The following is a 25,568-nucleotide window of genomic DNA, read 5'->3' as shown; positions in this document are numbered from 1 at the left end:
AGAAAGCTGGTGGTCCAGCGCAATGAGAGGTCAAGGCCCTGTTGGTCCCAGTTCTCAGAGGGACTCCTGCCCCACCACACCAGGGCGTGAAGCCACAGGGCATTACTGTCCCTGAGGTCTGGGGTTCCCTCTTGTTTTCAGATCAAGCGCTCATCCATCCGGAAGGGCATGGTGATGGTTTCTCCACGCCTGAATCCCCAAGCTTCCTGGGAGTTTGAGGCCGAGATCCTGGTCCTTCACCACCCCACCACAATCAGCCCGCGGTACCAGGCCATGGGTAGGTGTCAAAGGGCACTGCCAGCCATAAGTCCCCGGCTCCAGCAGCCCTCACCCCAAAGTTCCAGCTGCAGCCAAGAGTCAGGTCTCTGTCCTGTTTAATGACACCATCCCCTCTGTTCCACCTACAAGCTGTAGCCTGTGGTCTGTTCATTCTTGCAAACACTAACCGAGCGCTGGTTCTGCGCTGGGCACTGGAGACTCGGACCTGCCCTCAGAGACCTCACACTCAGTCCTTCAGCGGACGTCTGCCAAGCGCTGCTGTGTGCCAGGCAGTGATGCTAAGGTGCTGGGGGATAAAGACAAGATGGGTGAGGGCACTGCCATCAAGAAGCCCAAAGTCCAGAGAAGGCACGCATACCAGCAGAGTGCCTGTGTTCAAGAACTAGGACGGTGGGTCCAGGGACCAGCGGGGTCTATAAACTGAAGGACAGTGGGAGAGTGTGAGGCAGGATCAGTCTGAGAGCAGGCCTCCAGCTCACTTAGCCACACTCGGCCCCTCCAGGTTTAGCCTGCTACATAGCTCAAGCATGGTTCATGCTTTCACTCACTGCCTCCCCTGCCCTGAGGCCCCTGGGTGGCTCAGGCCTCTGCTGACCTCCTGGCTCCCTTGGCAGTGCACTGTGGGAGCATCAGGCAGACGGCCACCATCCTGAGCATGGACAAGGACTGTCTGCGCACTGGGGACAAGGCCACCGTTCATTTCCGCTTCATCAAGACCCCCGAGTACCTGCACATAGACCAGCGGCTGGTGTTCCGGGAAGGCCGCACCAAGGCCGTGGGCACCATCACTAAGGTATGGCCGGGCAGACCACCTTGCCTGCCTGCAGGAAGTGCTGGGGGCTTCCGGTTCTAGCCTGTGAGCACAGCACGCTCTTCTCGAGAAGCCCTGTGAAATCTTACCAAGTGCCATCTGCTCTGCTGCCCTGAGAGGCATCCCTAGACCTCCCGTCCTTCTGGGCTTTGGTGGCGACCACGGTGGAGAGAAGGTGGGGTTGAGGCATGGCAGTCGTCGGTAGGAGAGAATGGTGGGAGAATTTCCTGGCCTAGGCAGGGTCAGCTTCTGAGAAGCTGGGCACAGGCTCCAGTGGCCTGGCTGGGGCAGTGCCCTTACAGTAGTGGGTCCAGTTGGAATGAGTGCTGGCCAGCATTGGGGCATAGGCTCAAGCTCTTTGTGTTCTGGAGCCCGCCTCATGCCCTCTGCAGACTTTATCCGTGGCCTTGAGTAGGGGCCCTTGAGAAAGTGGTCTGATCCCTGCTCCATACAGCCTGTCTGAGATCTTGGAATCAGGCTCAGGCTTGCTTTCTCTCCAGAATGGCCTTAGGCCCATTCGTGTGACCCTGGGCCTGCAGTGTGTGTTGGGGAGAGGGGAGGATCGTGTCCTTGAAGGCCCCCTTGCTTCGGACTGGCTGAGGGTTTGGCTGAAGCTACTAGCACGTGCTCTAGTGCCCTTGGGGGTGCAGCCGGGCCTGTTCCCTGCTTTGAGATTGAACTGGGATCATCAGGGAAGGCTCTGAGTCAGTCTTCCTGGGTGGTAGCTCTTAAGAATTCTGATGGCAGCACTCCAAATGCTTCCAGCTCCTGGGAGACTCACTTGGTCTCTTTGGGAAGCCTGAAATGAAAACTTGCCCCAGACTTTTGTTCCATGGGCAGCAGGAGGTACGGTTGATGCTCAGGGCAGGCTGGACCCCCTGCCTGGGAGCTGAGCTGAGTAGCAGATGCTGGGGTTCACAGATTGTGGGAAGAGCAGCCAGGGTGGGGAACAGCCTGAAACCCTTCTGGGCTGGGTGGAGACCGCTGAGACATTGGCCCCGACCATGGCAGCCTGAGTGCACTGAGGGGAGAGGGCAACTCGCCACCCTCCAGCCCCTGCCTGCCTTGCCCAGGCCCTCCAGGCCAGGGGTGGGAGGTCCCTGAGACCTCGGGCTGGGGCGGGGGCAGTTGACCCCATGTCATGGCTGACAACTCCAGTCTTACCCCCACCCCCTTGGTTCTGGCAGCTCCTGCAGACCACCAACAACTCCCCAATGAACTCCAAGCCCCAGCAGATTAAAATGCAATCGACGAAAAAGGGTCCCCTGCCCAAAAGAGAAGAGGGGGGCCCCTCTGGAGGGCCCACAGTGGGGGGCCCCCCACCAGGAGATGAAGCTTGCTCCCTAGGGGCCACCCAGCTGGCTGCATCCAGCAGTCTCCAGCCACAGGTGAGTGCTTCCCCAGCCAGTCCGGCCCCTGACCACCTCAGGCGGGTGGGGGCGAGAGTTGGGGGTGGAGGTGACTCACAGAAGAGCCCAGGCAGCCTTTGCCAGCCTGCCGTGTCCTTGAGTTCCTCGGTGGGTGTTTCCCACACTCCAGGCCTGTAAGTGTTCTCTAAGTGGGAGCTTTTGGTCTCTTAAGGCAGTGTTTTTCAAACTTGAGATGTGGCCTACGTAAAGTCAACTTAATGAGTCAGACCAGCATTTAGTTTTAATGAAATAGAATTTAAAAATGTCAGAGTTTCCCTGTCACAATAAGAGTGAGTGGTGTGTGTGTAAGAATACAAGTAATGTGTGCACACTGCAGCCACGGGTGTCCGAAAGATGCTGCCTTCAAGGGTCCTTCTGGGCCCCTTCCCCAACGTGACGTGAGGGGTGGCCTCGGGCCCCGGTCAGTGTGGCTCTCACTCAGAACCTCCGGCCAGCTCTGGGCCCTGGAGTCCTCTCCTGGCACCCCCACATTGCTCCTTTCCAGAGTCTTCCCTGACTCCTCTCTGGATAGAGACCTTCTGCCTGGACTCCTCCTTCCTGCTCTCCCCCCGCCCTCCTGTCGAGTCTCCCCTCTGCGTCCTTTGCATGCTTTCCCTTTGCACCTGTCAGCGGTGGCACGTGTTTGCTCCCGCCCCCTGTGTGCCCCCTGAACTGCTCCTCACACCCTGATCACTGGGACCCACCGCCTGCGTGGAAGGCAGGGTGGGCGCCGGCTCCATCCCAGACAGCCGCTTGCTCACAGGCGGCCCCCGCTTCCCATGGCCCCTCTGTACCCTGTGCTGCCCTGGGCCCAGCGGACCACCGCTTCTCAAGCTCCTCCTTCTCTCTTTCAGCCCAAGCCCAGCAGTGGGGGCCGGCGACGGGGGGGCCAGCGTCACAAGGTGAAGTCCCAGGGGGCCTGCATGACTCCCACCAGCGGCTGCTGAGTCTCCCCAGCCCACCTCCGCCACCCGAGGGATCCTAGTGCTCTGGCCCCGGCTCTGCCAGAGGGACCAGAGCAGCCCTGGCGCCACTTGCCCTCCCCCGGCCGCACCCGGAGCCTCATCATTCCCCCCACCCCCATTTTCCAGGGGGGCTGTAATTTATAAGCTGAGGAAGGTGGCCAGACTTCCAGAGAGGACTGGCCATCTCCCACCCTCCTCCCTGCCTTCTTCCTCACTCACACCTCTTTTGTACATCCGGGCCCTTAGTTTTTATTCTTTTTATTATATATCTCTCTCTCTATCTAGTGTGCGTGTGGTTGTGTGTGGGTATGTGTGTCTGAGGTGCAGGAGTGCGGCCGTTCAGGGCCCTGGGCGTCTTTCTTCTTTTTCCTCTGTGGCTGGCCACCGGCCTCCAGGAGCTAGCTGGCTGCCTGTCCGTGCGTCCGTCTGTGTGTGTCTGTGCGAACCTTCTGGGGCTGTCGGGCTGACGCGCCCCGCCTCCCTTTCCCTGTGTCCATTCTCTGCGCCTGGAGACGCCTCGGGGCTGCGGGCGTCCAGGTGGGAGTGTCTGCTGGTACTGGAGTCCTCCTTCCGGCACTTGGGAATCTTAGCAGAGCCAAGAGTGGTGGTTCCCTAGTCTCTTTCTCCCTCTTGTTCCCCTTGAACCCCCAAACAGTTAATGCCAAAAGCTCTTAAGCTGTAACCTGTAGATGTGTGGAGGGTATTGGCAATTGGATTGTAGGGTCCTCCTTCCCCTATCTCTGACCCTCGCCCTTGATCTAGACAGCTGATGGCTTTTCTTGCCCCTCCAAGACAATCTTCTGTTTGCCTAGCTGACTGGGGTGACCCCTCCTCGGCCGATTCTGTCACGGTAGAGGCTCTCGCCTCGCCCTTCCCATGGCTGCCTCCTGCTTGGACTTGGACTCTGAGTCTTGTTGAACCTCGGGCTACTGAGGACCAGGATTGGGGGCCGCCCGCTCAGGCTCACACTCAGCAGCCCATCTTTTTGGTGGGGGTGCCGGCTGTTCCTCTGAGCCAGGCAGGGTCAGAACGCCTCCTTGCCCACATCGCCCCAGTGTGGCTGCTACAGGAGCACAAGAGTGAAGGGCCAGAGCCCCAGATTGGGAAGCTCTAATTGGAGTACAGGGAGGGCAGGTAGGAGGTATTAACAAGATTCTTCCAGACCCATCTCAAGAGTATTAAGCCCTCAGGAAGAATCATTGCCTGGGGTGGGAGTGGTGTTGCCCAGGCCAGAGGGCAACGTGGGCCCCAAACCAGCCTGGCCTGAGCTGTGGACTAAGCCCTCACTTCAGGGTGGACTTGTGGGCAGAGCTGTGTTCTTTCTCTAGCCTGGGACACTCACCTACCTGGCTGGGTCCTTTCTCAGCCTCACCTCCCCTCCGTCCCCAACCCTTCACCACTCCTCCTGCGTCCAGACCACTGGTCCCCTCTCCTCCCCTCCTTCTAACTATTTCTAGTTACCACTTACCTGTGGCCATGGACCGACCAGACCAGCACACAAAATAAAAGTTTGTTCCAAGTTGACGGTGTCGTGTTCCCTGCCCAGCCCCTCCAGGTGGAGGCGCTGCCACAGGGACCTCCATTGCTTTGCCTGCCCTGGAGCCCCGGCTGCAGGCGGGGCCTGTAGGAGCCCAGCCTCTCCTGCCAGGCAGGCGTGGCTTCAAGAACCCAGGCTTCTCGGCCAGCGGTGACCCAGGACCAGCTGGCATCCTCTGAACCTCAGCTTCCTCATCCACAGCAAGAGAGGTGAATGCCTGCATCAGGTTGTGAGGATTCAGCGAGAGAAGGAGCATGAGGTCCCGATGTGCCCAGCATGTGGGAGGTACCCGGTGAGTGGTCACCGCGTGGCTTCTCACCCACGCTGGCTCCCAAGTCCACAGCAGAGGCCACAAGCTGAGTCACAGGCTCCAAAGGAGAAATGTGGCACGGACTCGGCTCTGCTGTGCAGCTGGGACCGTGCCAGGCATTTCCCTCGCTTCATGTTCTTCGACATTCGCAGCTACCATCTGTGAGGGAGGTGGCGTTCATGACATCTTTCCAGTTAAGGAGAACTCGGAGCAGTGCCCCCAGCCGTTCCAGTCACCCGCTCCAGCATGTCCTCCGGTCGGCCCTGGTTCCTTTGTCTGCTGGCTGTTTCCCCTTTGCTTTTTTGACTCTGGTTCTGCTTAGAGGGGCCCTGCCCAGTGGTGCCTTCATAGTGGGAGTTCCAGGTGGAGTAGCAGCGCCTGCTCTCGGTTCCCATGGCAGGTGCTGTGGAATTTCATGTGGGACCCTGAAACAGGCAGAACCACATTTGGTTGGCAGTCTCTTGCCTCTGTGAACATAACCACTTCCTTTACATTTAGATGCTATGGCTTCCACCCTGGCCTCTGCCTTCACTCAGGTCAGTCTTATCTCTGTGGTCACCGGGCCCCCACCTGCTAGCCAGGGGACTGACGGCAGCATTTTACTGTCGTTGGCTGGGACTGCAACGGTCCTGTGTGAGTCTCAGCCCTACCCACTATTTGGAACAAACCACCAGCCCTTTCATAGCTGATGAAGAAAAGTTGTTAATCCAGTCATCTTAAATGGCAAATCCTGACCTTCTGCAATGCAGTTAGCATGTATGGCCTTTTTTAATTCATCCAGGCCCTCTGTTCTGGCCTCCTGACTTTCCCAGCACCAGAATAAGGTAACAGGAACATGCCATGGTGCAGGGAAGAGTAGGTTTGACTGGGGTCATGAGACGGACCATGGAGAAGATGGCTAGGTGCCATGGTCAGGATGAGGCATATGTTGAGTCCAGATGGGGAACCACCCCTGGCAGGCTGTACCATGAACGACTCATGAGATTTGAATATGCACAGACAGGCCCCAGAGGGCATGAGCGGAGGCCCTGAGCTCTCTGTATGTGGTTGGTTCCAGAAACCATTTACTGGTGCTGCTTAGGGATGTGGCCTTTGTTGAAAAATGGTGGTAAATACAGTGCCGGTGTTAAGTGAGACAGGAGGCAATGAAGCAAGCAGCTGCTGAGCAGTGCGCCCTGGGACTGGCTCTGTCCTGGTGTGGAGAGCTGAGGGCTTGAGCAACTGGCCCAAAGCCTTGGGCCTGGCTATGGATCCCACCCAGCACCCTCTCCTATAGCAGTTCACCCCCAGCTCCTCCCTGCTGACTTGTTCCTGCCTTTATTTTCTCAGCTGTGATGGGGCCCAGCCCTGGGCCAGGTGCCATGGTCAGGATGAGGCGTATGTTGAGTCCAGATGGGGAACCACCCCTGTCACCTGGAGCTGCTCATTGGAGGCACTGAATCTGGGGAGATACATGCAGGGAAGGGCCAGGACCTGCTCCCCGGAACTTGCAAGAGTCTGACTCTTCAGGGGACCTACCTCATCCCATCCCAACACAGGTACAAGGGACAAGGGTCTAACTCCTGTGGAGGGGGATTGCGACACCAACGTAGACGAGCTGAGTCAGGTGGGTCACTCCTATCTCCTGCTCCACTGAGAGACGCAGGACAAGCCTCCTGCTTCCCAGTGGACATCAGTGGTGGCTATTAAAGCCACCTCCCTTTCTCCTGCCACCGTCAAACCCAGGAGTCACCAGAACAGGGCCAGCCTCGGGTCCCATCTCCCATCACAGCTGAGAAGCCTGGGTTTCTAAAGCTTGGGTTTCTAAAGCTTAGGAGGTAAGCCTTTGCGACGTTGTTTTGGCTAAGAATCCTTTCTCTTTTTCCCAAGAGCAGAGTCCCATGCAATGGCCAGATAAAAACCACACCACACACTCCATTAACCCTGGGCATAATTTATTTTTTGCATAGGCATAAATTAGAATCTGGAGATAAAAAAAAATTAAGAACCAATAGTGCAGCATTTGTGACAGGAGAGCGCAAACAAAACCTGGTTGTCTGGAGGCAGGGGCTGGTGCTGGAACACACAGGGGTCCGTGGGGCCTCTCTGTTGTTCCAGCCACATCTAGGAACTCTTCCAAGGGCACCCACCTATGCAGCAGCCCTTCCTGCCCCCTCCCCACAGGCCACAATGAACCACAGAGTCAGAACCAGACCCCTCTTGGCAGCCAGGTTACAAGGAACTGCATTCACCCAAGGCCCCACAGAACGGGGCTAGAAATCAAGCCCTTAGCTTCTCAGTTAAAAAAACAAGACCTTGAAAAATATATACACAATAGAGCAGGGCCTGCTGGGTCCAAAAGCTCCCACCTCAGCCCCGCCTCCATAGCCAACCCCCCACCCCCACCCCCACCCCGACTGCTCCCCATAGAAAATGAGTCAGAATAGAAACAATGAAGCTAGAGCTGAATGAGCCCCCAGGGATGGCTTAGGATCAGGGGCCTGATAGGGTGGGGCAGGGCCAACAGTCTACACCACCCCACCCCAGCAACACCCTGAATGTCACTCTCATCATGTCACTGGGCCACCACAAGAGCCCAGGGAGCTCCGTGAACACTGCTGGCTGCCCCCAAAGACAGGTCTGGACACCTACACCCTGGGGGAATGTGGCAAGCTTGCTCTGGGGACTAGGTGGGCCTGAGCAGGAGAGGGGAGCAGAGCGGGCCCTAGTCCCAGCATCAGGAGAGAGAAGACAACTGCTGTCCCCAGCAGAGAGGCTCCTGGAGGCTCCCAGGAGCCAGACCCTCCAGGGTACAAGAAGCCCCTGGCCCACCCTGACCCAGGACACACACAGTGTGCAGAAGCCCTTCAGGAATGCTGTAGGCCTTGGCTGATGGCACTGGTGTCTGGAGGAGCCCAGCCACCCTCTCCCAGGAGCTTCGTGCCTGGGAACCAGTTCTGACCTGCACCCTGAGCACCCCCCTCACTGAGGGAGGGGGCACAGCCCAGCTGCCCCAGGCCCTCGCCTGTCTCACGCACGGCTTTGGCACCTGCTTCATCTGTGCAGCTCCCAAGGTGTCAGTCCCTCCACACGGGCCAAGGGCAGGCAGGTCTGGCCCACCTTCGCTGGACCGCGGGCATCACCCCGCTCTTCCCGCCTCAGTTCCCCACAACATGCTACATATATACACCCTCCCAGGAGGGAGAAGACGCCCAGTGCTTGGCATGCGGAGAGCGAAGAAGGAAGAGCGAGAGTGGAGCCTGCTGACCGCTCGAGCCGCCGCCGCACAGGAAAAGCCCGCGTGTTCTTTCATCTCCACTGCGCCAGGGCTCCTTTCTTGCTCCTGGAAGTCAGTGCGCTTCAAGCGTGTGCAGGGAGTTGGGGGTGCTGCGCACCTAACCCCAGAGAGGGGGCATGGCCGGCAGCAGCACAGAAAAGGCCTAGTGGGCGGGCTCCCCGTGCACCCTGAAGCGGTAGATGCAGGTGTACTCGGGGTGGCCCCAGTTAGTCAGGATGCGCAGCTCCACCACCTGGTACGTGGCCATTTTAGGATCCTGCAGAGAGAGAAGCAAAGGCTAAGAATTCGCAGACTGGAGGGGAGACGGCCATACCCAGGGCCAGACACCCTCTCCCTCAGGCCTCTGCAGAGAAACCAGACTTCAAAAATCCTGTCTTCAGGCCCTGGAACAGAGTTTCCAGCGGGTGGACCAAGAAGCCCCAGAGCCTTCTGAGGTCCTGCAGGGGCCGGGAACGCACGTTAAGGCTGCGTGAGGCACCCACGGCCACAGAAACACAACCTTACAACTGAACACGAGCACGATGCATCGTGAACTGGGAAAAACTCACAGGAGCTCCTTTTGACCATGAGCAGGACTACCTTTTAGGAGAGTCTGATATATGCTGATGTTGAAAAAGAATTCCTTCACCATGAATTAAGCAGAGTTTCTTTTTTTTGTCAAGTTCCCATCAAGCCTCTGTCCTGTACGCTTGTTTTCGGCCGCGAGCTGGAATTCTCTGGCCTGGCAGCCAGGCCTGCCTCTCCTCCTGCCTCGGCCCCTCCCCCACCTCACCCAGTTTCCGGCACTTGGACTCCTCTGGGGTGGCTCTCAGGTCACCTGGGCTGGAGACTGGGAAGCTATTTCTGACAAGGGCCTAGGAGACTGATGTCCACTCAGGTTGAGGCAAGAGGCCCCTGTCTGAGACCCAGCCAGGCTGTGCCGCGTGACACCCTGCCGGGCCACAGCCTCACTCAAGACACCTGCCCTCACAGCTTCCCCAACGTCCCCCACCTGGAAGGGCCCTGCCCTACGCCGCTTGGACGTTTTCTGTTTCATATCTCAGGCTGTGGGGGGGCCGGGCTGTGGCTTCTCACTTGGGACACTCAGTGCCTGGCACGGGGTAAGTACTCAGAAAACATATGGCAAATGGATGGGAAAATAAGCACATCACCTCTGCGAGCAGACCCGAAGCTCCTTACCTGGAAATAAAACGTCTGAATGGGCTCCCCGTCCTGGTCATAGGTGAACTGGCCAAGGGGCGTCCCTTCCTGCTGCAGGTCCTCATCGAGCCCCTGCAGATGAAGGGAGGACCCTGCCCTTAGCTGCGGGCCCCCAGGGAGGAAGGCCTTCCCTCCTGGCTCCCCCTGGCCCCCTGCCATCTGGCAGGGCAGGGACTGGCCTCCTTGGGGACTGCAGGGGTCCTGAGCTCTGGACACAGGGCTGCTGTGTGATCTGTGACAAGCTGCTTAACATCTTAGGCCTCCCGTTTTTTTTCTCTGCAGCCTGAGGCAGAAACACTGAACTGCCATTTCCCACCTTGGCACTGTCTTCCACATCTATGCCCTGCCGCCCAGCCAAAGAATGACCCTAGCTGTATCCTTGATAGAGACCCCCAGCCCCGCAGCCCCCAGGAGGGATACTCACAAAGATGGCAAAGTCCTTGGGGGCACTGGAGATGGTGCTGTTGGGCGACAAGGATTTGGGCACATGCTCTAAGGTGACAGCAGTGGGGCGGATGCGGGCAGAAAGGCGAACCACGGCAAAGCCCTGGGGACCCTGGAAGGCCCAGCAGTTGCCCGGGTGCACGTCTGGCTGGAGGGGAAAAAGGCGGGTCAGCACATGGCATGTGGCAAAGACAGCCTGCCCCAAGCGCAGCTCTTATGACCCAGGGTGGGACAGCCACGGAGGCGACACGGGGCGCTCAGGGTCCCACCTGGAGAATGACTCGGGGAGACTGGGAGTGGTACCACAGGGGGATGCCGAAGAGGCTGAGGAGGGCCGTCTTGGTCTCGTAGGTCTCGGAGCATCGAGTACTGATGACACTGGCCCCTGAGACAGGGAAGAAAAGCAGGGTGGGCGCCTGGGGCTGGACACTAGAAGGGGAGGGAGACCCAGGCTTAGCTGCCAGCCAAGGGAGGCTGAAGAGAGACTACTGTCCCTCAGGACAGGTCTTTACATCTGACCCAGACCACAGAGCAGAGTAAGCGTCAGCCCCGCCGCGGTGAAGGATGGCGCTCAGTGTATCCTGCCTTCTCCCACAGTCACTCGCCTTTGTGGTGAGTTCTGGGTTGGCTGATTTCTGCTGACCTCAAGCCCTGCTTGCTAAGCACCACGGCTGCCCCAGCAGATGCCAGGGGACCTGTCAGTGTGGGGCAAGGGGGCCCAGCAAAGGGAGGCGAGCTAGACATACCTCCCGACTCCAGAGCGTAGTCCACCATCCCGATGCGGTCCTCGCTGTAGCGCTTCAGAGCCTGGTTTACGATACGGTGCACCTGCTGAAACAGGCGCCAGCGCAGCTGTGATGGGGATGCCAGCCATCCACCTCTGCCCACTGTCGGGCCAGAGACCCGCAGACCGAGCCCCTGATGTCCAGACACACGTGGCACTTCCCCAGGCGTACCCCTGCCCCCTCACACCGGCCCGAAAACAAACATTGGAGGCTTCTGCATGTTACTTAGGTCCTGGAACCTGCCAGGGAGCTGGCTGGGTGGGACTGCAGCTCTATGGCTCCCAGGAGGAGAGCACTGTGTGTGTGGGGGGGGTCCAGGGACAGAGTCCTCACCTCCTCGGTCACCCCAATCACGCCTTCCCTCTGCAGCGTCAGCCCCAGGCTGGCCACGGCCTCCCTTGCCGACTTGCCCTGCATCTCGGCCACGTGGGTGAGGATCCTGCTCTCCAGGTCCCGCAGCTGAGCTTCCATCTCCTCTTGCTGAAGGAGCCCAGTGCGGGTTCCCCCACCTCGAAGAAGGAACTGACTGACCCAGGCAGGGAACTGAGACTCCACCTAGGAACCAAAACAAGGTCTCACTCTGGGAGGCTCACCAGGAAGGTGGAAGATGCCACCGCAGGGGCCTGGAGTGGGGGGTTGGGGGCGGCACCTGGCTTGCGTCGAGAGGCCAGGCAGTGAGTACAGGCCCCTCTGTAGTCACTCCAGTGAAAGGAGGGCCGGCACGTGCCTGCTCAGGCCACAGGGGGGAAGGAGGAACAACCCTCCATATTATTATCAGTGACAAAACGGGAAGACCTTCCATCAAAGAAAGCCAGCATCTGTGCCCAGAGCAGGGGTAGGAGGCACTCTGCCTCGCAGACTCCCAGGACCAGTGCAGAGGAGGGGTATTCCTGGGGAACCCAGAGGGTTCCAACTCACATCGTCCCGCACGGCCTGGAGCTGCTGGGGCAGCAGCCCCACCTGGTCCTCCACCAAGCTCTGCTTCAGGGTCAGGGCTGCCAGCTCCTGCCGCAGGCCTGCCAGCTGGCCGTCCAGCCGCCCCAGCTCCTTCATGGCGTTCTCCTGGAAGGACTCCTGGGTCATCCTACTCCCAAACAGAAGAGTAAACTGTGGGTCTCCAGTGAGGGGTAAGGCTATGCTGAGGCAAATGAGAGGATCCCCTAGTTGGCACCTGATATACGTGAGTGTGAGGCCTGCTCTCGGGGATTCTAAACTGAGGCTGTAGAACACAGCTCTGGTGCCTACTCTTGGCCTGCATATCCCAAGGAGCTAGTTATTATCCTGCTTCCCTCCTAAGCCCAGATCCAGAATTCACTGCCTCAGCTCTCACATCCTCCACCAGTATGGACGTCTGGGACACGAGGAGGCAGCCAGCATGAGGCAGCACAGAAAAGATGGTGTATCTATAAATGAACCCAGGAATCCCGATTTTCTGGCAGTGCCCATGATCCCCTACCCCGACCGCCACTGCCCCTCAAGGACAGGCTCTGAGCAGATGGTCCTGAGAAGATGGTCCACCATCTTCTCAGCCTGGGACACAGAACTCTGCTCCGGGTTTCTGCCCAGCAGTCCTGTCTGGAGGTGGGAATGGGGAGGCTGGAGATGAGCAAGCCTAGGACAGACGGAAGTGCCCATTACCTTTGCCACTCTGACTTCAGCTGCTGGAGTCGAGCCTCAGATTCCTATAAGCAGGAAAAAGGCACCAATTCAAGGACTGTCGGGCTCACAGCAATCAGTCTCCCAGAGCAGGATCTGTTCCTTTTGGGGTCTCTGCTTAACCACATCCCCACCCCAGAGCCTCCTGGCTGTTTCAGCAAATGTCACACTGGCCTCCCAGTTGATGTCCTGATGCGAGCCTCACCCCGTAACTACTGTGCTCAGGCGTTCAGCCGTTCACTCGTTCATGCAGCATGTTATACCCAGCACAACAGGCCACTTGAAAGTAGCCCTTCCTGTCCTCTGGCACACTCCCGGGGGGGGTCTTTGCAGAGTGTTCCAGCCCAGGGGGATTCAGTTTAAGCAGAAGTCAGGAGACTACACATCCTTCTCCCCATTCTATGTCTAAGCAGACCCTTTGGGGCCAAGGTGTCTCAGCCCAAGAAGAGATGATGAATTGGATCAAGCCCCAAGCTCACCAACCTGTGAGGCCTGGACAATCTTCTTGAAAAGGTCTTCTGAGTCCTGTTGATGCTCTGATCTCAAGGTGACCAGCTCTTCCTATCAAGTATAGGAGAGAGGCTGAGGATTCTAGTGAGCCGTGCTCAGAGGGCCACTTAAAACCAGTAAGTGGTGTAACTGAAATTCAAACCAGGCCTATTTGATTGCAAACTTCAGCTCCTAGCCTTTCTGCTACAGTGCCTTTCTGGAAAGATGCAAGACTCCTCTCGGTGTGCGTGGTATGCCACACCTACATGGGCACCGTGCCAGATGCACTACAACCTCTTGTTCTCAAGACCAGGGACAGGGCAGACAGGAGAGCCTCCGTTGCAAAGAGGAGGAAAGTAAGGCTTAGAGAAGGTAACTGCCAAGTGGCAGAGTGTCTGACCCTGAAACGGCAACACACTGCAGCCCCTCATGTCGGGGTGTGGGGCCTCACCCCCTCACACACCCAGGGTGCCACCCATAGAGAGGGCTGGAAGGCTCCTCAGCTCCTGTCCCCACCTGGATCCGAGTCATGTCAGGGGTGTGGGGCCTCACCCTCCACCCACACACCCAGGGTGCTACCCACAGAGAGGGCTGGAAGGCTCCTCAGCTCCTGTCCCCGACCTGGATCCAAGTCATGTCAGGGGTGTGGGGCCTCACCCCCCTACCCGCACACCCAGGGTGCCACCCACAGAGAGGGCTGGAAGGCTCCTCAGCTCCTGTCCCCACCTGGATCCGAGCAGCAGTGTCCCTGCGGAGGTCCTCCTTCAGGGCAGCCTCGCGGCGGCTCACCAGCCCCTCCAGGAGTGCCAGGGTGTCCTCGTGGCTCAGGCCACCACCTCCGCCTCCCTGCCCGCCAGCCCCCTGCTGCAGCTCCAGGCGCTCCAGCCGCATGGCCTCCTTTTGCCAGCTGGACGAGAACTCGGCAGCGAGAGCGTCCAGGCGCCGCTCCAGCGAGTGTACCCGGGACAGAATGCGCTGCTCAGCCTGGTGGGGCAGGGAGGGAAAAACCACAGAGGTGAGGCATTCATGACAACAGAGCTTCCTAAAGAGAAACGGAAGGAAGTCCCAGAAACACACAGCTTGTCGACTCGATTAAAAGGCAGGAGCCTACTGGGAACAGAGGTTGGGCTTTCAACTTTCAAAAATTCCATTTTTAAACTAGGCAGTATTTGTATGACTCAAGAAGCAAGCAGCAAAGTCAAGGTCCTAACCTCTGCCCCATCCACCCAGAGCCCTGACCACCAACCCTTCCTAGGCAACTACTTTTTAATGCAGATAAAAGTAAATACAAAGATAGATTCATCCTTTACTTCCCCCATTTTACAGAAAAGCTGGTCCTGAAACGGAACTGTCTTTACTAGTGATTAAAAAAAAGTTGCCACAACACATTATTTTGTGAAATAACAACATCACGGTCAGGAAAGTACTTTCCACCAAAATAAATGGTTAAAAATGTGCTGCCAAGTTAAATTCAGCAGGATGCAAGCAAAGTTCACATAACAGTAATTAGAGGACAAAGAGTTTTACATCTTCATCGCAGAGCCCAGAACCTGTACACACACACTGCTGTTGTCTATGCACTCATCACCCCTGCCACCTTGGACCCCAGGCATCTTGAGGGCATGGCCTGGGCCTGATCCATCTTTGGTCTAAGGCAAGATGCAGAAAATGGCCACTGCCTGCCCTCCTCCCCACACCTGCACCCCCTGCAAGTGGCTTCCCAGGTGCTCCCATGAGAGGGGGAGTTTCTTTCCCCCTCCGTGAATCTGGCCAACAGAATGTAGCAGAAGTGAACCTAGTCCTTGAAGTCTGGCCTGACTCCACCCTCCTGGAACCCTGCCCGGTTGCTGTGAGAGCAAGCCCAGGCTAGCTGGCTGGACATCAAAGGTACAGCCCGGCCAGGCCAGGCCTAGACCAGCCACCCCTGCTGACGCACCAGTCCACCATGGATGCTCTAGTCAAGGGGGCCTAGTGAAGATCAGCTGCCCTTGCTCAGACCAGAAAAGCTACCTAGAGGACCTGTGGATTCACAAGATAGTCCAATGCTGGCACTTTTCTTTTTGGCCATACTGCCGCTTGCGGGCTCTTAATCCCCTGACCAGGGATCAACCCCGTGTCCCCTGCAGGGGAAGCGCAGAGTCTTAACCACTGGACTGCTGCAGGTGACCCTCCAGTGCCGGTAATCTTAAGGCACTGATTTTGGTGGTAGTAGGTAACAGACCAGGATATTACTTGACTCCCAGAAGGTACTCAGTAAATATTTGTGATACTGTATTAAAAAGGAAGAAAGCAATTTGTCTTATTTCTTTTCCTTCTGTTTTCTGTGCTTCGTAGGATGCAAACTAACTTTAGGACAGGTCTGAGTCACATTTAAGTGCAGGCAAAACTTCCCCCCAGCCCCTGCACCACGAACAGTAGAGAAAGGAAGGTGTCCTAGAAGACAGGCAGCATCTCATCCGCTGGGAGTGGGAGGAGTGAGGGCAAGGAATGTGATGGCAAATGCAGGCCGAGAGTGGTGGGGAGGGGGCGGGTGCTGCAACCCTAAGATGCTCACCTGGAAATGTGGGGATGAGTCTCTGGACTCCCACACCTCACGCTGCCCAATGCTCCCCTTCGAGGCCCACCAGGAGACCACAGCGGGGTGGAGCGTCTGCAGCCCAAAGGGATAGAAGTACCAGGCTCCTGCACACAGAGGAGAGGTTAGTTACTGGGGCCGGGGCCCAGCGAGGAGGCACACGCCAGGGAGCACGGCAGATTCACAAGTAGCGCTCGTCACTAGCCTATCTCACTCATGGGAGCCTCGCTCCTGTCGAAGGTGGTACGAGGGACGGAGGTTCCCCCACTGAGGCAGCAACCTCCACCTGACGATCACAGAGTATAAGCATTCTCACATCCCCTCAGGAATCCTCATCTTTCCATAGATGGTAAAGCCTGCAGGAAATCACTGGAAGCTGAGGACTGTCCAGGGATGGAACCCAGAGGCCCTGAGGTGCTTCTCAGTTCAGACTGTACAGCAGAATCACCTAGGGAGCTTCTCCAACAGCGTCTGGCCCCACCTGGCAGGGAGTGAGCTTGCTGGCCTGGGCGGATCCCCCTGCAATGAGTTTTAAAAGCTCCCCAGGTGACTCTAATGGTTGGCCATAGTTGAGCCATCACTGGAACAGAATCCACCTGCTCAGAGAGGCTGCCTGTGGCCCCAGAACAGAGCACAAGACATATTGCTTTAGGAGCCGCCTGTTTTTACTCCTGAGCTATGCGTGTGCATGTGTGTGAGTGTACAAGTATGCATGGCGGTGATGCACCTGGAGAAATCATACTGGCGGTGGGGCCTCCAGCCTGGTAAGATGCCACGCTTGCCACACAACTGTTGGCCTCGAGCAGGTGCAATGGGAAGCATGTGACCACAGGGCTTTAAGTCAGACCCTCTGGACAGGCCTTTGCTTACTGCCCTCCCTGAGCTGGTCACTCCATCTCTCTGCCTTTCAGACTTTCTATGTGCATCTCCTCATGAGGTTGTGATGACCTTGGCTCCACCAACCCCCTGAGGGGATGGTGAAACAAACGGAGATAACACAAGGGAATGTGCTTCCTGAACATAACGCTGTATGATCATAAAGTCATTAAAATTGTTTTAAGAGTGATACCCAGTTTCCACTGAATAGGAACAAGCTGTTCTTATAAAAGCAAGGGAATCAACACTTGGAAAGATGTCCTGCTGCTGCTGCTGCTAAGTCGCTTCAGTCATGTCCGACTCTGTGCGACCCCAGAGATGGCAGCCCACCAGGCTCCCCTGTCCCTGGGATTCTCCAGGCAAGAACACTGGAGTGGGTTGCCATTTCCTTCTAACAATGCATGAAAGTGAAAAGTGAAAGTGAAGTCGCTCAGTCGTGTCCAACTCCTAGTGACCCCATGGACTGCAGCCTACCAGGCTCCTCCGTCCATGCGATTTTCCAGGCAAGAGTACTGGAGTGGGGTGCCATTGCCTTCTCCGAAAAATGTCCTACTTTGGTATAAATTAAAGAAATACAACTTCAGTAGATGCTAAAAAAACCAAAATAATAATAATAAATAATAATAAAGCATGGTCTTTAGTTATAAATTGGTAACTTTGAGCCTGGGGCCACAGGGGACGCTCATAGTAAAGTGTTGCGATTATAACTGTAAAAAATTGTGAAAGTTCAATGATAGAGATCAGGACAACGTGGAACATCTTGCAAATGAAATGTAATTTAGTATCTTGGTGCAAAAAAGTGCCCTTACTTCTCTTTCCTACTTCATTGTTTTGATCTTAAAGACAGCTGAAGCCTTACTGGAGTAATAACTCACTTACCCACGCTACATCCTGATTTGGAATGGAGGGAAAGTGAGTGCAATGACAGTGTCAGAGTCCCTGCCTTTCACCCCAGCACTCCTGTAATGGGGCATCTTCTGGCCCCGTGGCTTCCAAGGATGCTCTAGACATGCCAGGCAGTCCAACAGAGACACCCAAACCCACAAGATCGGCAGGTTGGGGCATTGCCCCTTCCATCCGCTGATCACCAGAGGGCCCAGGACAGCCAGACAGGATGTTGCCCAGGCTTGATCCGACCCCGCCTTGTCTTTCCGCTTACTGTAGCTTTTCAGTGTCCCTCCAATTTTCACATTTCTGCTCAGTGCCACCCTCGGCGCACGCTCTGCCTGCCCCTCTGGTTCACCAGCCCCGGCTCCACAAGGACAGTCCTCCCTTCCCAGTGACAGTGGGCAACTCACCATAGGTCAGGCCGGTCAGAAGCAGCAGCAGCAAGAGGAACCACAGGAACATCTTCAGGGATGAGAAGCGTCTGGACCACAGGAGGGGAGAGAGGGTGGGTGGAGGGGTCAAGAGGACTCCAGGGCCTCTGGGTGCCCTCAGGGAGTCCCTAGAGTGCTGAGCTACAGTTGGAGGGGACACCCTCAAGCCTCGCATCTTGCCAGGGCCAGACTGGATGCTGAGAGCTTTACCTGCAGAGCTTGGAGTGATGGGGACAGTTCTGACTCTGAATTGTATTGATGTTATTAAAAATAAATCCTGGGGTCCTTGAATAACCTAAAACTCTTATACATAGAGGTCTTATAGGCAAGCAAATATAGAAGAAAAAAAAAGTTAATTCCTTAAACAGACAATGTTTCTTTTAGAAAAATGAGGAGCCTTTTTTGGTGACATGAATTCATCCTTGCTCGTCTTTTCAGCATAGTTGGCTGCCTGCTCCAACCAGGTTTAGGGCCAGAGGGACACTAACCTCCTGGTTCAGTGTTCCTTCCTTTGCCCAAGGACCAGCTCCCCAAATCTGGCTCTACTGGGTCAGGGACTTGGGGAACAGACCCACAGCATCCTCAGGCCACACCTGTTCGTGGCTTCTGAATGCAACATGGGAAACCCTGGGGGCCAAGAGTACCACGCCCTCGATGCCGGGAAACACAACTTGCCGGCTAGAGCCTAAGGCCTGGCCCGTGAGAGTAAGGCCGAGCTTGTCTGAGACTCGGCTGGGCTGGTGTTTAGCAGGAAGTACCAGAGAAGAAACAAGAACCCGTGTTCTGGAACGCTCCCTGATGAGCTACCAATTCAAGGAGCAAAACCTGACCCTGCGTCCCGCCCTCTGTCAGGCAGAGCCGAGCTCTGGGCGTCCACTCCACGCTCTCTAATACAAGCAGCAAATACTGGGGAAAAACCCTTCAGAGAAACGGTCGCATACAGGTTTAGATGCTTTACTGGCCACCCCCCTGCCCAGGGCCTTCTGATTCCTTGTCAGTTTCGCTCACCTGGTTAAAACGAAGACGTCAAGGAGGGAGGCAGCTGTGGTCAAGCGGTACCAGGTGGTGCCGATCCACCAGTAGAGGAGCCCGAAGAGCCGGCCTGGAAGAGGGCCCATGGAGCCCAAGTGCCACCCTGAACCATCGGCTTGCGGGTCTCTCCCCGCGGCCCTCCCTGCCCTGACCCCAACCCTGACAGCCAGTGCACCTCTGTCCTGTCCCACGCCTCCCAGTTCCCATCATCCCACCCACCACCCGCCCGTGATGCCAACGCCCTCCATCCCGCTTCCAAGCAAGGGTGTTCCTGTGGCTCTCGGCTCCCAGCGATTATTCTGGAACAAGCTTCTCCCAGTGGCGCTACAGTCTCTGTAACGGAGTTGGATGCCCAACCACAGAAAGATGGGCGAAAGTAACTGCCGGAGAAAATGGACGATCGTGCACAGAGCAGTCCGCACCCACCTGGAGAGGTGACCACCATCCAGAGCAGAGAGCCCACCCGGGAGACAGCATTCCGTAGCCGTGACCCTGAACCCTGGTGGTCTGTCTCCGAGTAGCCTGCGGGGTGGTGGGGGGAGAGGGAACAGCTCAGTTGTCTTCATGTTTTCATTTTTTTTTAACTGTTTTTTTTTTTTTGGCTGCACCACATGGCATGTGGGATCTTAACTTCCCCAACCAGGGGTGGAACCCACACCCACTGCGGTGGAAGCACAGAGTCCTAACCACTGTCCTCCTTCTTAAGAGCTCTGGAATATGGAAGACGGTCACTGTCTGCTCCTCTGGCCTGTGAGCTGAGACCATGTGTCACTCTCCTTCATGTCCCCAGCTGACTCAGGCTGGCAGGCAGCAGGTCAGTAAATGCTGTTGGAGTGACGTGCTCGGCTCCCAACGTTCTATTTCCCTCGAACTCCTGTCTGCTTCCCTCTGCTTCCCAGCAGTCCCTCAAGCCACTCAGAACTGGACTAAGGAATCAAGCACCTCCTGTGTGTGAAGGCTCACACTAAACACTTGCTGGAAACATCAAAACAAGGGAACTGGCCACAGGCTGCTCAGGGCCTCGTGGAGCCTGGCCATCGGAGCCCAGCATGTCCAGAACCACCCCCAGCCTGGCTCGGGTACCATGGTGGCCCAGCAGCGACCTCCAGCCAGACATGGGTGCTCTCCCAAGCTGTCAGGGCACCCTCCCCGGCTTCCCATAGGCCCGGGAACCTGGCGGAGCATCTCCCCGAGCCTGGGGAAGGAGGACGTCGCCTACCTACGTAGTCATCCTCGGAGGAGTAGCCCGAGGAGGACCCGAGGAAGTCCTCGGAGAGCTTGTTCTCCGGGAGCCCGTTGGGCTTGCTGCTGTCGGTGCCGCCTGTGCCTCTCCTCCTCCTCACCCGCAGGTCCTCACCTGCGGAGGGAAGAACTCGGGGTTCTCCTGGGGCAGATGCTCCAAGGAGGGAGGTGGTGTGCTTGGGGACACCCTGATGAGCATCTCTGATGGGCAGATGGAATCTACTCTGAGCCCCTCCTGAGCTCCCTTGAGTCCAAGGATGGGTGAACCAGGACCCACCCCTGTCTCCTAAGTCTGGAGCAGACACGTGGCTACTTCATCATCTGAAAGGACCTGGGAGTTAAGACACCTGGCTGCTCTCCCCAGGATTTCCAAAGGTGGGGCACCCCTCTTCTGGCCCAGCAGTGGTTAGGGAACGCCCTGCGGGGGGTGGGGGTAGATTTTGAACCATAAATTTCCAAAGGAAGCCAAGGCCCCGGAGGAGGGTTGCGGATACTCACTCCAGTAGGGGTCGTCGAGGAGGGAGTGCCTGGTGAGGGAGGCGGCGATGGAAGCGGCCCGCGGGCTGCCGATGTAGGACTCCCTGACCATGGACTCGCTGTAGTAGGAGGTGTGTGTGTCCGAGGAGGGGCCTAGCTGTGGCGCTGGGGAGAGGCGCTTCGAGTTGTTGGTTTTCTTCTTCAAGGTCCTGTGGGAGGTCAGCCAGGAGGGGAGAGGCCAGAGCAGGCAGGTGAGCCGGCCTGGAATGCTCTGCCCTCCTACGGTGAGTGGCGTGGGGAGGTGGGGGTCGGGTGGGTAGCTGTGTTGCTAAGCAACTAACAACCCCCATCTGCTGACTGCCACGCAAAGCAGGTACTTTCCGTGCTCCCATTATCTCTAAATCTCACAAGCAGTTAGGTAAGATCAGTGAGGGAGTCAGGATTCAAATCCAGGTCTCGAACTTCAAAGCCCCAGTGTTCTTTCATGCTTCCTGATGGATTAGTCGTTTCTGCCACCCACTGAAAACCCAGACAAAGCCGACCTGGCCTCGGAGAGCTACTCAAAGCCTCCTCGGGGGGCTGTCATCTGGGCCTTGCGCCTGCCAGGGGGCAGGATGTGAGGGAGGGACGCCTGCCTTAGCTCACGTCCCAGGTGCCCTTGAACTTGTTCATGTCCTCAGCTGCTTCGCTGGCCTTACTGAGGCCCTACAGACGGATGGATGGTGAGGCAAGCGGCTATGGGTCTGGCACAGCCATCCACAGCAGAAGGGGTTCCTGTGAGCCCAGCACTTGGTTTTGGGGTTTCCGGCCTGGCTTATGCTTGAAACTGCCTCTCCTCACTTCCTGTTCCCTGAATATAAAACAGCCCAGCTTAGAGAGAAGAAACAGCACTGGGCCCTGGCACCCTCGGAGGTGTGGCTGACCGGACATGGGCAAGGTCTGGTCTCTGCCCACGGAAGTCACAACGGCAAGAGGCAGCACGGTGAAGGGCCCAAGACATCTGCTCGGTGGGTCGGGGGACCCATGCGGGCTGGGGGTGGAGGTGAGCCCCTACCTGAGAGGGCTGTCCTTAAACAGGGTGCTCTGACTCCCCATCACTGAGCTCCCTCCGCTGCTGCTGCTGCCGCCATCATCCTCACCCTGGGAGGAGTAGCGCGTTAGGCGCTGGCTTCGCCGAGACATGATGAGGTGGGCGGGGGGACCCTTCCCCTGAAGGGAGTCTGGGGAGAGAAAGGCGGCCAGGTGAGGCTTCCAGGGGCCGGCGTGGCAGGGGCAGGGAGGAAAGACAAGACACAGCCTCCCAGCAAACACACACCCCTCTGCATTCAACCAAAGAGCTTGACATGTGGGCGAGACCCGGCGTTGATTAAGCATCCCCGCCCCGCCCACCTGCAGCCCTCTGCACTCTGCCAGCCTCTTTCAAAACAGGTTCATAGGATTTCCAAACTTTCAGATTATTGGATGCTGAGCTCCGAGATCCAGAATTGGGCCTTCTGCAACTTCTGACACGAGGCGGAGCTCGTAGCTAGGTAGCTACAGGTGCTAAATAAACACCGCTCCTCACTGCTGCCCTGCAGACTCTCCAGTCCAGCCTCTTACTGGGCTGCCCAGTCCTAAAGCTGTGCCCGTTCTTGTTCTAGCTTGTTTCCCTTAAGTGGGACATGCATTTCTTTCTTTGTAGCTGTATCCATTGATTCAGAGCCCCAGTCAAACTCTGACTCCAGAAAACCTTTCCACGGTAACCCCCGCTTACATTCTGCTAGAGCCTGCGTGCCTAGCCTATTAGTGATTACTGGCCTGCAACATCAGTGCCTCTTGATATGATGCTGACGGTGGTGATAAAATACTCAGTTAAATGCCTCCTGGGTACGGGGTCCTGACATACTCATCTCTGATCCTTATGATCAAGGGAGGTATCACCGCTCCCACTGTACAGTGGGGAACCCGGGGGCACTGAGAGGATCAGTAACCTGCCCATAGATCAGTAACCCAGGCTGTAAGTGACAGAGGCAGAGGGTGTGCTGCGCTGGGGCCTGGATATTTCCATTCCACCAGGAAGTTTTCAAGTTGTTTCAGAAAGGTGTTGCTGTGTCCCCAACGAGAGTCTTACATAGCCTCCATTATGTTCAGAGGGCTTCCCTGATAGCTCAGTTGGTAAAGAATCCGCCTGCAGTGCAGGAGACCCTGGTTCGATTCCTGGGTCGGGAAAATCTGCTAGAGAAGGGATAGGCTACCTACTCCAGTATTCTTGGGCTTCCCTGGTGGCTCAGCTGGTAAAGAATCCGCCCGCAATGCAGGAGACCTGGTTCGACCCCTGGGTTGGGACGATCCCCTGGAGAAGGGAAAGGCTACCCACTCCAGTGTTCTGGCCTGGAGAATTCCATGGACTGTATAGTTCACACGGCTGCAAAGAGTCCAACCGACTGAGTGACTTTAAAAAAAAAAAATTATGTTCAGAACAGGCTGTGGACAGAGCTGTTACATTACAAATATTGGTTAACAAACTAACAAAACAGGCCAGTGGAGCAGCTGTGTGAGATTACTGTGTGAGATTACAGCCTCTACCAGCCAGACCAGTCACCACAGTGGGTGGAAACCAAGGCTCTGGGACGAGGCCAAGGTGAAAAAACCTGGCAAAAGGCGGCATTCTACAACACAGGGGGATTAATAAACCTTTCAGCTCTAGAAACCCAAATTCAGAATCTCTGATAAACCCTGTGAGCACTCCAAACATGGTGCCTTTGTTGGCCTGTGTTACAAAGTCACTGTTACACTTTGGCCCTAGTAGTACTTGTGACTTGTTATCACTTCTAATATTCCTGGTTGATACTTTTTTTTAAGCTGTGCTCAGTCTCTGTTGCTGCAGCCGCGCGGGCTTCTCATTGCAGTGGCTTCTCTTGTTGCAGAGGGCTGGTGCATGGGCTTAGCTGCTCTGGCATGTGGAATCTTCCTGGATCAGGGATATAACCCATGTCTCCTGGCATGTGTTGGCAGGTGGATGCTTCACCACTGAGCCACCATGGAAGCCCCTCCTGGTTGATACTTAAATTACTACTTCTCTGGGTTGTGAGGTGGCCATAGGCTCTAACACATCCCAACTCACTATGGAAACCGGAAGATCTAGTTGGTCTGGCTAGAGAATTCTACAAAGTTCTCTTCTGGAACATAAGCAGTCTCATGTCTTGGGACTTATTGGTGTCCTCACAGGTAGGATGCTCACCTGGCATCATCCCTGGTTTAGGCCGAGGTTGGTAAAGGGACCAACTGGTAGTAGCCACAGCAGGAAGTTGGCCTGGGTCCTTTTCTATATTCAACTCCTTATAAGGTAATTCCACCCCCACTACTACCCTCCCTACCTGAAAGCTCCAGATGCCCACACAGGCACAGGCTCCTCCTCTTAACCCTGCCCTGATAAAGTTGATGAAGCTTTTGCCCTGGGGCAGGAACAAAGCAAAATGTTTATGCAGAACTCAGGCTGCCGTTGGCAAGAATATAAAGAAATATGTAGATGGAGAGGTGTGTGTGTGTTGGGGCTGGGGGAGGGGTTGCTGAAAACCATCAGCAGTGCACACCCTCCCAGAGGGGTGCCTTTTCATCTTTCTCCTAGGGTTCTGCTATCACAAAACAGTTTATAACTGCTAACACAAAACTGAGCCTGGGTTTCACAAGATGAAAAAGGTCAAGGCTCTGTCCTCCAAAACAAAACAAGAGGTGAGCCTCTAGGAGCTCAAATCTTTTGCATATCAGAAGACACCGCCCCGGCAACACACACACACAGTTAAGATATCCTCGAATAAAACATCCCTCCCCACTTTTGAGCTGACCACATCCTTTTTTCAACTTCACCTTTCCCGCCCTCATCACAAACTTATATGGCAGTATCCAGCCACTCTTCGGACTTAACCTAGATCTTGGCAATCTCCGCCTGACGTTTTCACACCGCATTCCCTCGTGGGATGGGCAAACCGCTCCAGGTGCTAACTCTCTTCTCCCTTCATGCCCTACTGGCTGAACCTGCGGGAGATTTTTCTTTCTCTCTCTCTCTCTCTTTTTTTTTTTTTTTTTTACCAACCACGCGCCTGTCCCTGCCTCTCTGCTCTAAGTAACACTCCCGCCCCCTATTTGTTTGCCTTTTTATTTTTTTTTTTAGAACTGAACAAAATGGGCCTCCTCCCTATTACCAGAGTTCTGACAGGCGGCGGAAGAAGCAGAGAACTGCCAGTCCCTAGAAACTGCCGAACTGGCACGAAAACGCAGGCACCGGCCTGGGCCGGTTTGGACAGCCGGGTCTCCGCTTCCCTCCTCCTGGGGAGGTTCGGCCCGGGGAAGTCCCGCCCGGAGACATCCGCCCTTTGGGCCGACCAGTGGGGCGGCCAGTCCCGGAGGCGGGGGCCCGGCCGCGGCGGCGATGAGTCAGGACGGCCTTGCCGCTTGGCCCTTCTCGACTGGCCTAGGGGCGTGCTCCGGGCGGGGCTGCAGCCTGGCCCAGCTTGGCTGGAGAGGAAGAACCAGGCCTGGGCAGCTCGGCTCTGGCCGGTGTGGCCTGACGATGACCCCGGGGTCAGGCCGGCCCGGGACCCGCGGGGAAGGGGGCGAGGCCGGCCCATCACCCTCGCCCGGCGCGCCCGCCCACCAGAGGCCCACGGCCGGCTGTTACCTGCCTCCGCCGCTGCTCCGTACAAGGCCGGGGGCTTCCGAGGCCCGCCGCGCCGCCCCCCCTTACCGTGTCGGAGTCCGGGGAGCGGCGGTCGGCGCGGGGACCCGGGGAGCTCGGGGAGAAGAGGCAGGAGGGCTGGCAGGCGGACAATGCGGCCCGCGCTGAACTGCGCTGCGCGCGTGGGGCCGGACGGCGCGCGCGTGGCCGAGTGTGTATGTGTGCGCCTGT

At 56.8% G+C, this 25,568-nt stretch overlaps 2 protein-coding genes across 7 annotated transcripts in view; one reads left to right on the top strand and one right to left on the bottom strand.

The window, feature by feature from the left end:
• GTPBP1 (GTP binding protein 1) overlaps positions 1-7,447 on the top strand; it is a 24,551-nt gene extending 17,104 nt beyond the window's left edge. Inside the window, exons 9-13 of one of the 3 annotated variants that reach the window (XR_003510997.1) lie at positions 142-277; positions 894-1,072; positions 2,278-2,478; positions 5,203-5,293; positions 6,641-7,447. Coding sequence is in view for 2 of the 3 variants with exons in the window: in XM_027540765.1 (XP_027396566.1) it covers positions 142-277; positions 894-1,072; positions 2,278-2,478; positions 3,354-3,446 (609 nt within the window). In the remaining variant the exon portion in view is untranslated. Of the gene's footprint in view, positions 1-141; positions 278-893; positions 1,073-2,277; positions 2,479-3,353; positions 4,989-5,202 lie in introns of those variants that run through there. The other 2 variants (XM_027540766.1, XM_027540765.1) reach the window with 2 other exon arrangements.
• On the bottom strand, positions 7,229-25,568 carry SUN2 (Sad1 and UNC84 domain containing 2). Of its 4 annotated transcripts, none has more exons than XM_027540762.1 (18): positions 25,407-25,568; positions 21,738-21,903; positions 20,705-20,892; positions 20,184-20,321; positions 19,391-19,486; positions 18,941-19,034; positions 17,912-17,982; positions 15,717-15,844; positions 13,889-14,146; positions 13,157-13,234; positions 12,656-12,699; positions 11,936-12,101; positions 11,351-11,572; positions 10,979-11,063; positions 10,502-10,617; positions 10,213-10,380; positions 9,768-9,860; positions 7,229-8,844 (listed from the first exon to the last, which is right to left on the bottom strand). In XM_027540762.1, the coding sequence occupies exons 2-18, from the start codon at positions 21,863-21,865 to the stop codon at positions 8,731-8,733; spliced, it is 2,187 nt and encodes a 728-aa protein (XP_027396563.1). In that variant the 5' UTR covers positions 21,866-21,903; positions 25,407-25,568; the 3' UTR covers positions 7,229-8,730. The 4 variants fall into 4 exon arrangements, with proteins under 4 accessions (XP_027396563.1, XP_027396561.1, XP_027396562.1 ...); XM_027540760.1 differs by having other exon boundaries at positions 25,341-25,567; XM_027540761.1 differs by having other exon boundaries at positions 10,979-11,060; positions 25,341-25,567.

The sequence above is a fragment of the Bos indicus x Bos taurus genome, chromosome 5 (genome assembly GCF_003369695.1).
Source record: "Bos indicus x Bos taurus breed Angus x Brahman F1 hybrid chromosome 5, Bos_hybrid_MaternalHap_v2.0, whole genome shotgun sequence".
NCBI lineage: Eukaryota > Metazoa > Chordata > Mammalia > Artiodactyla > Bovidae > Bos > Bos indicus x Bos taurus.
The sequence above is the reverse complement of the archived record's forward strand: the minus strand, read 5'-3'. Positions and strand labels throughout refer to the sequence as shown.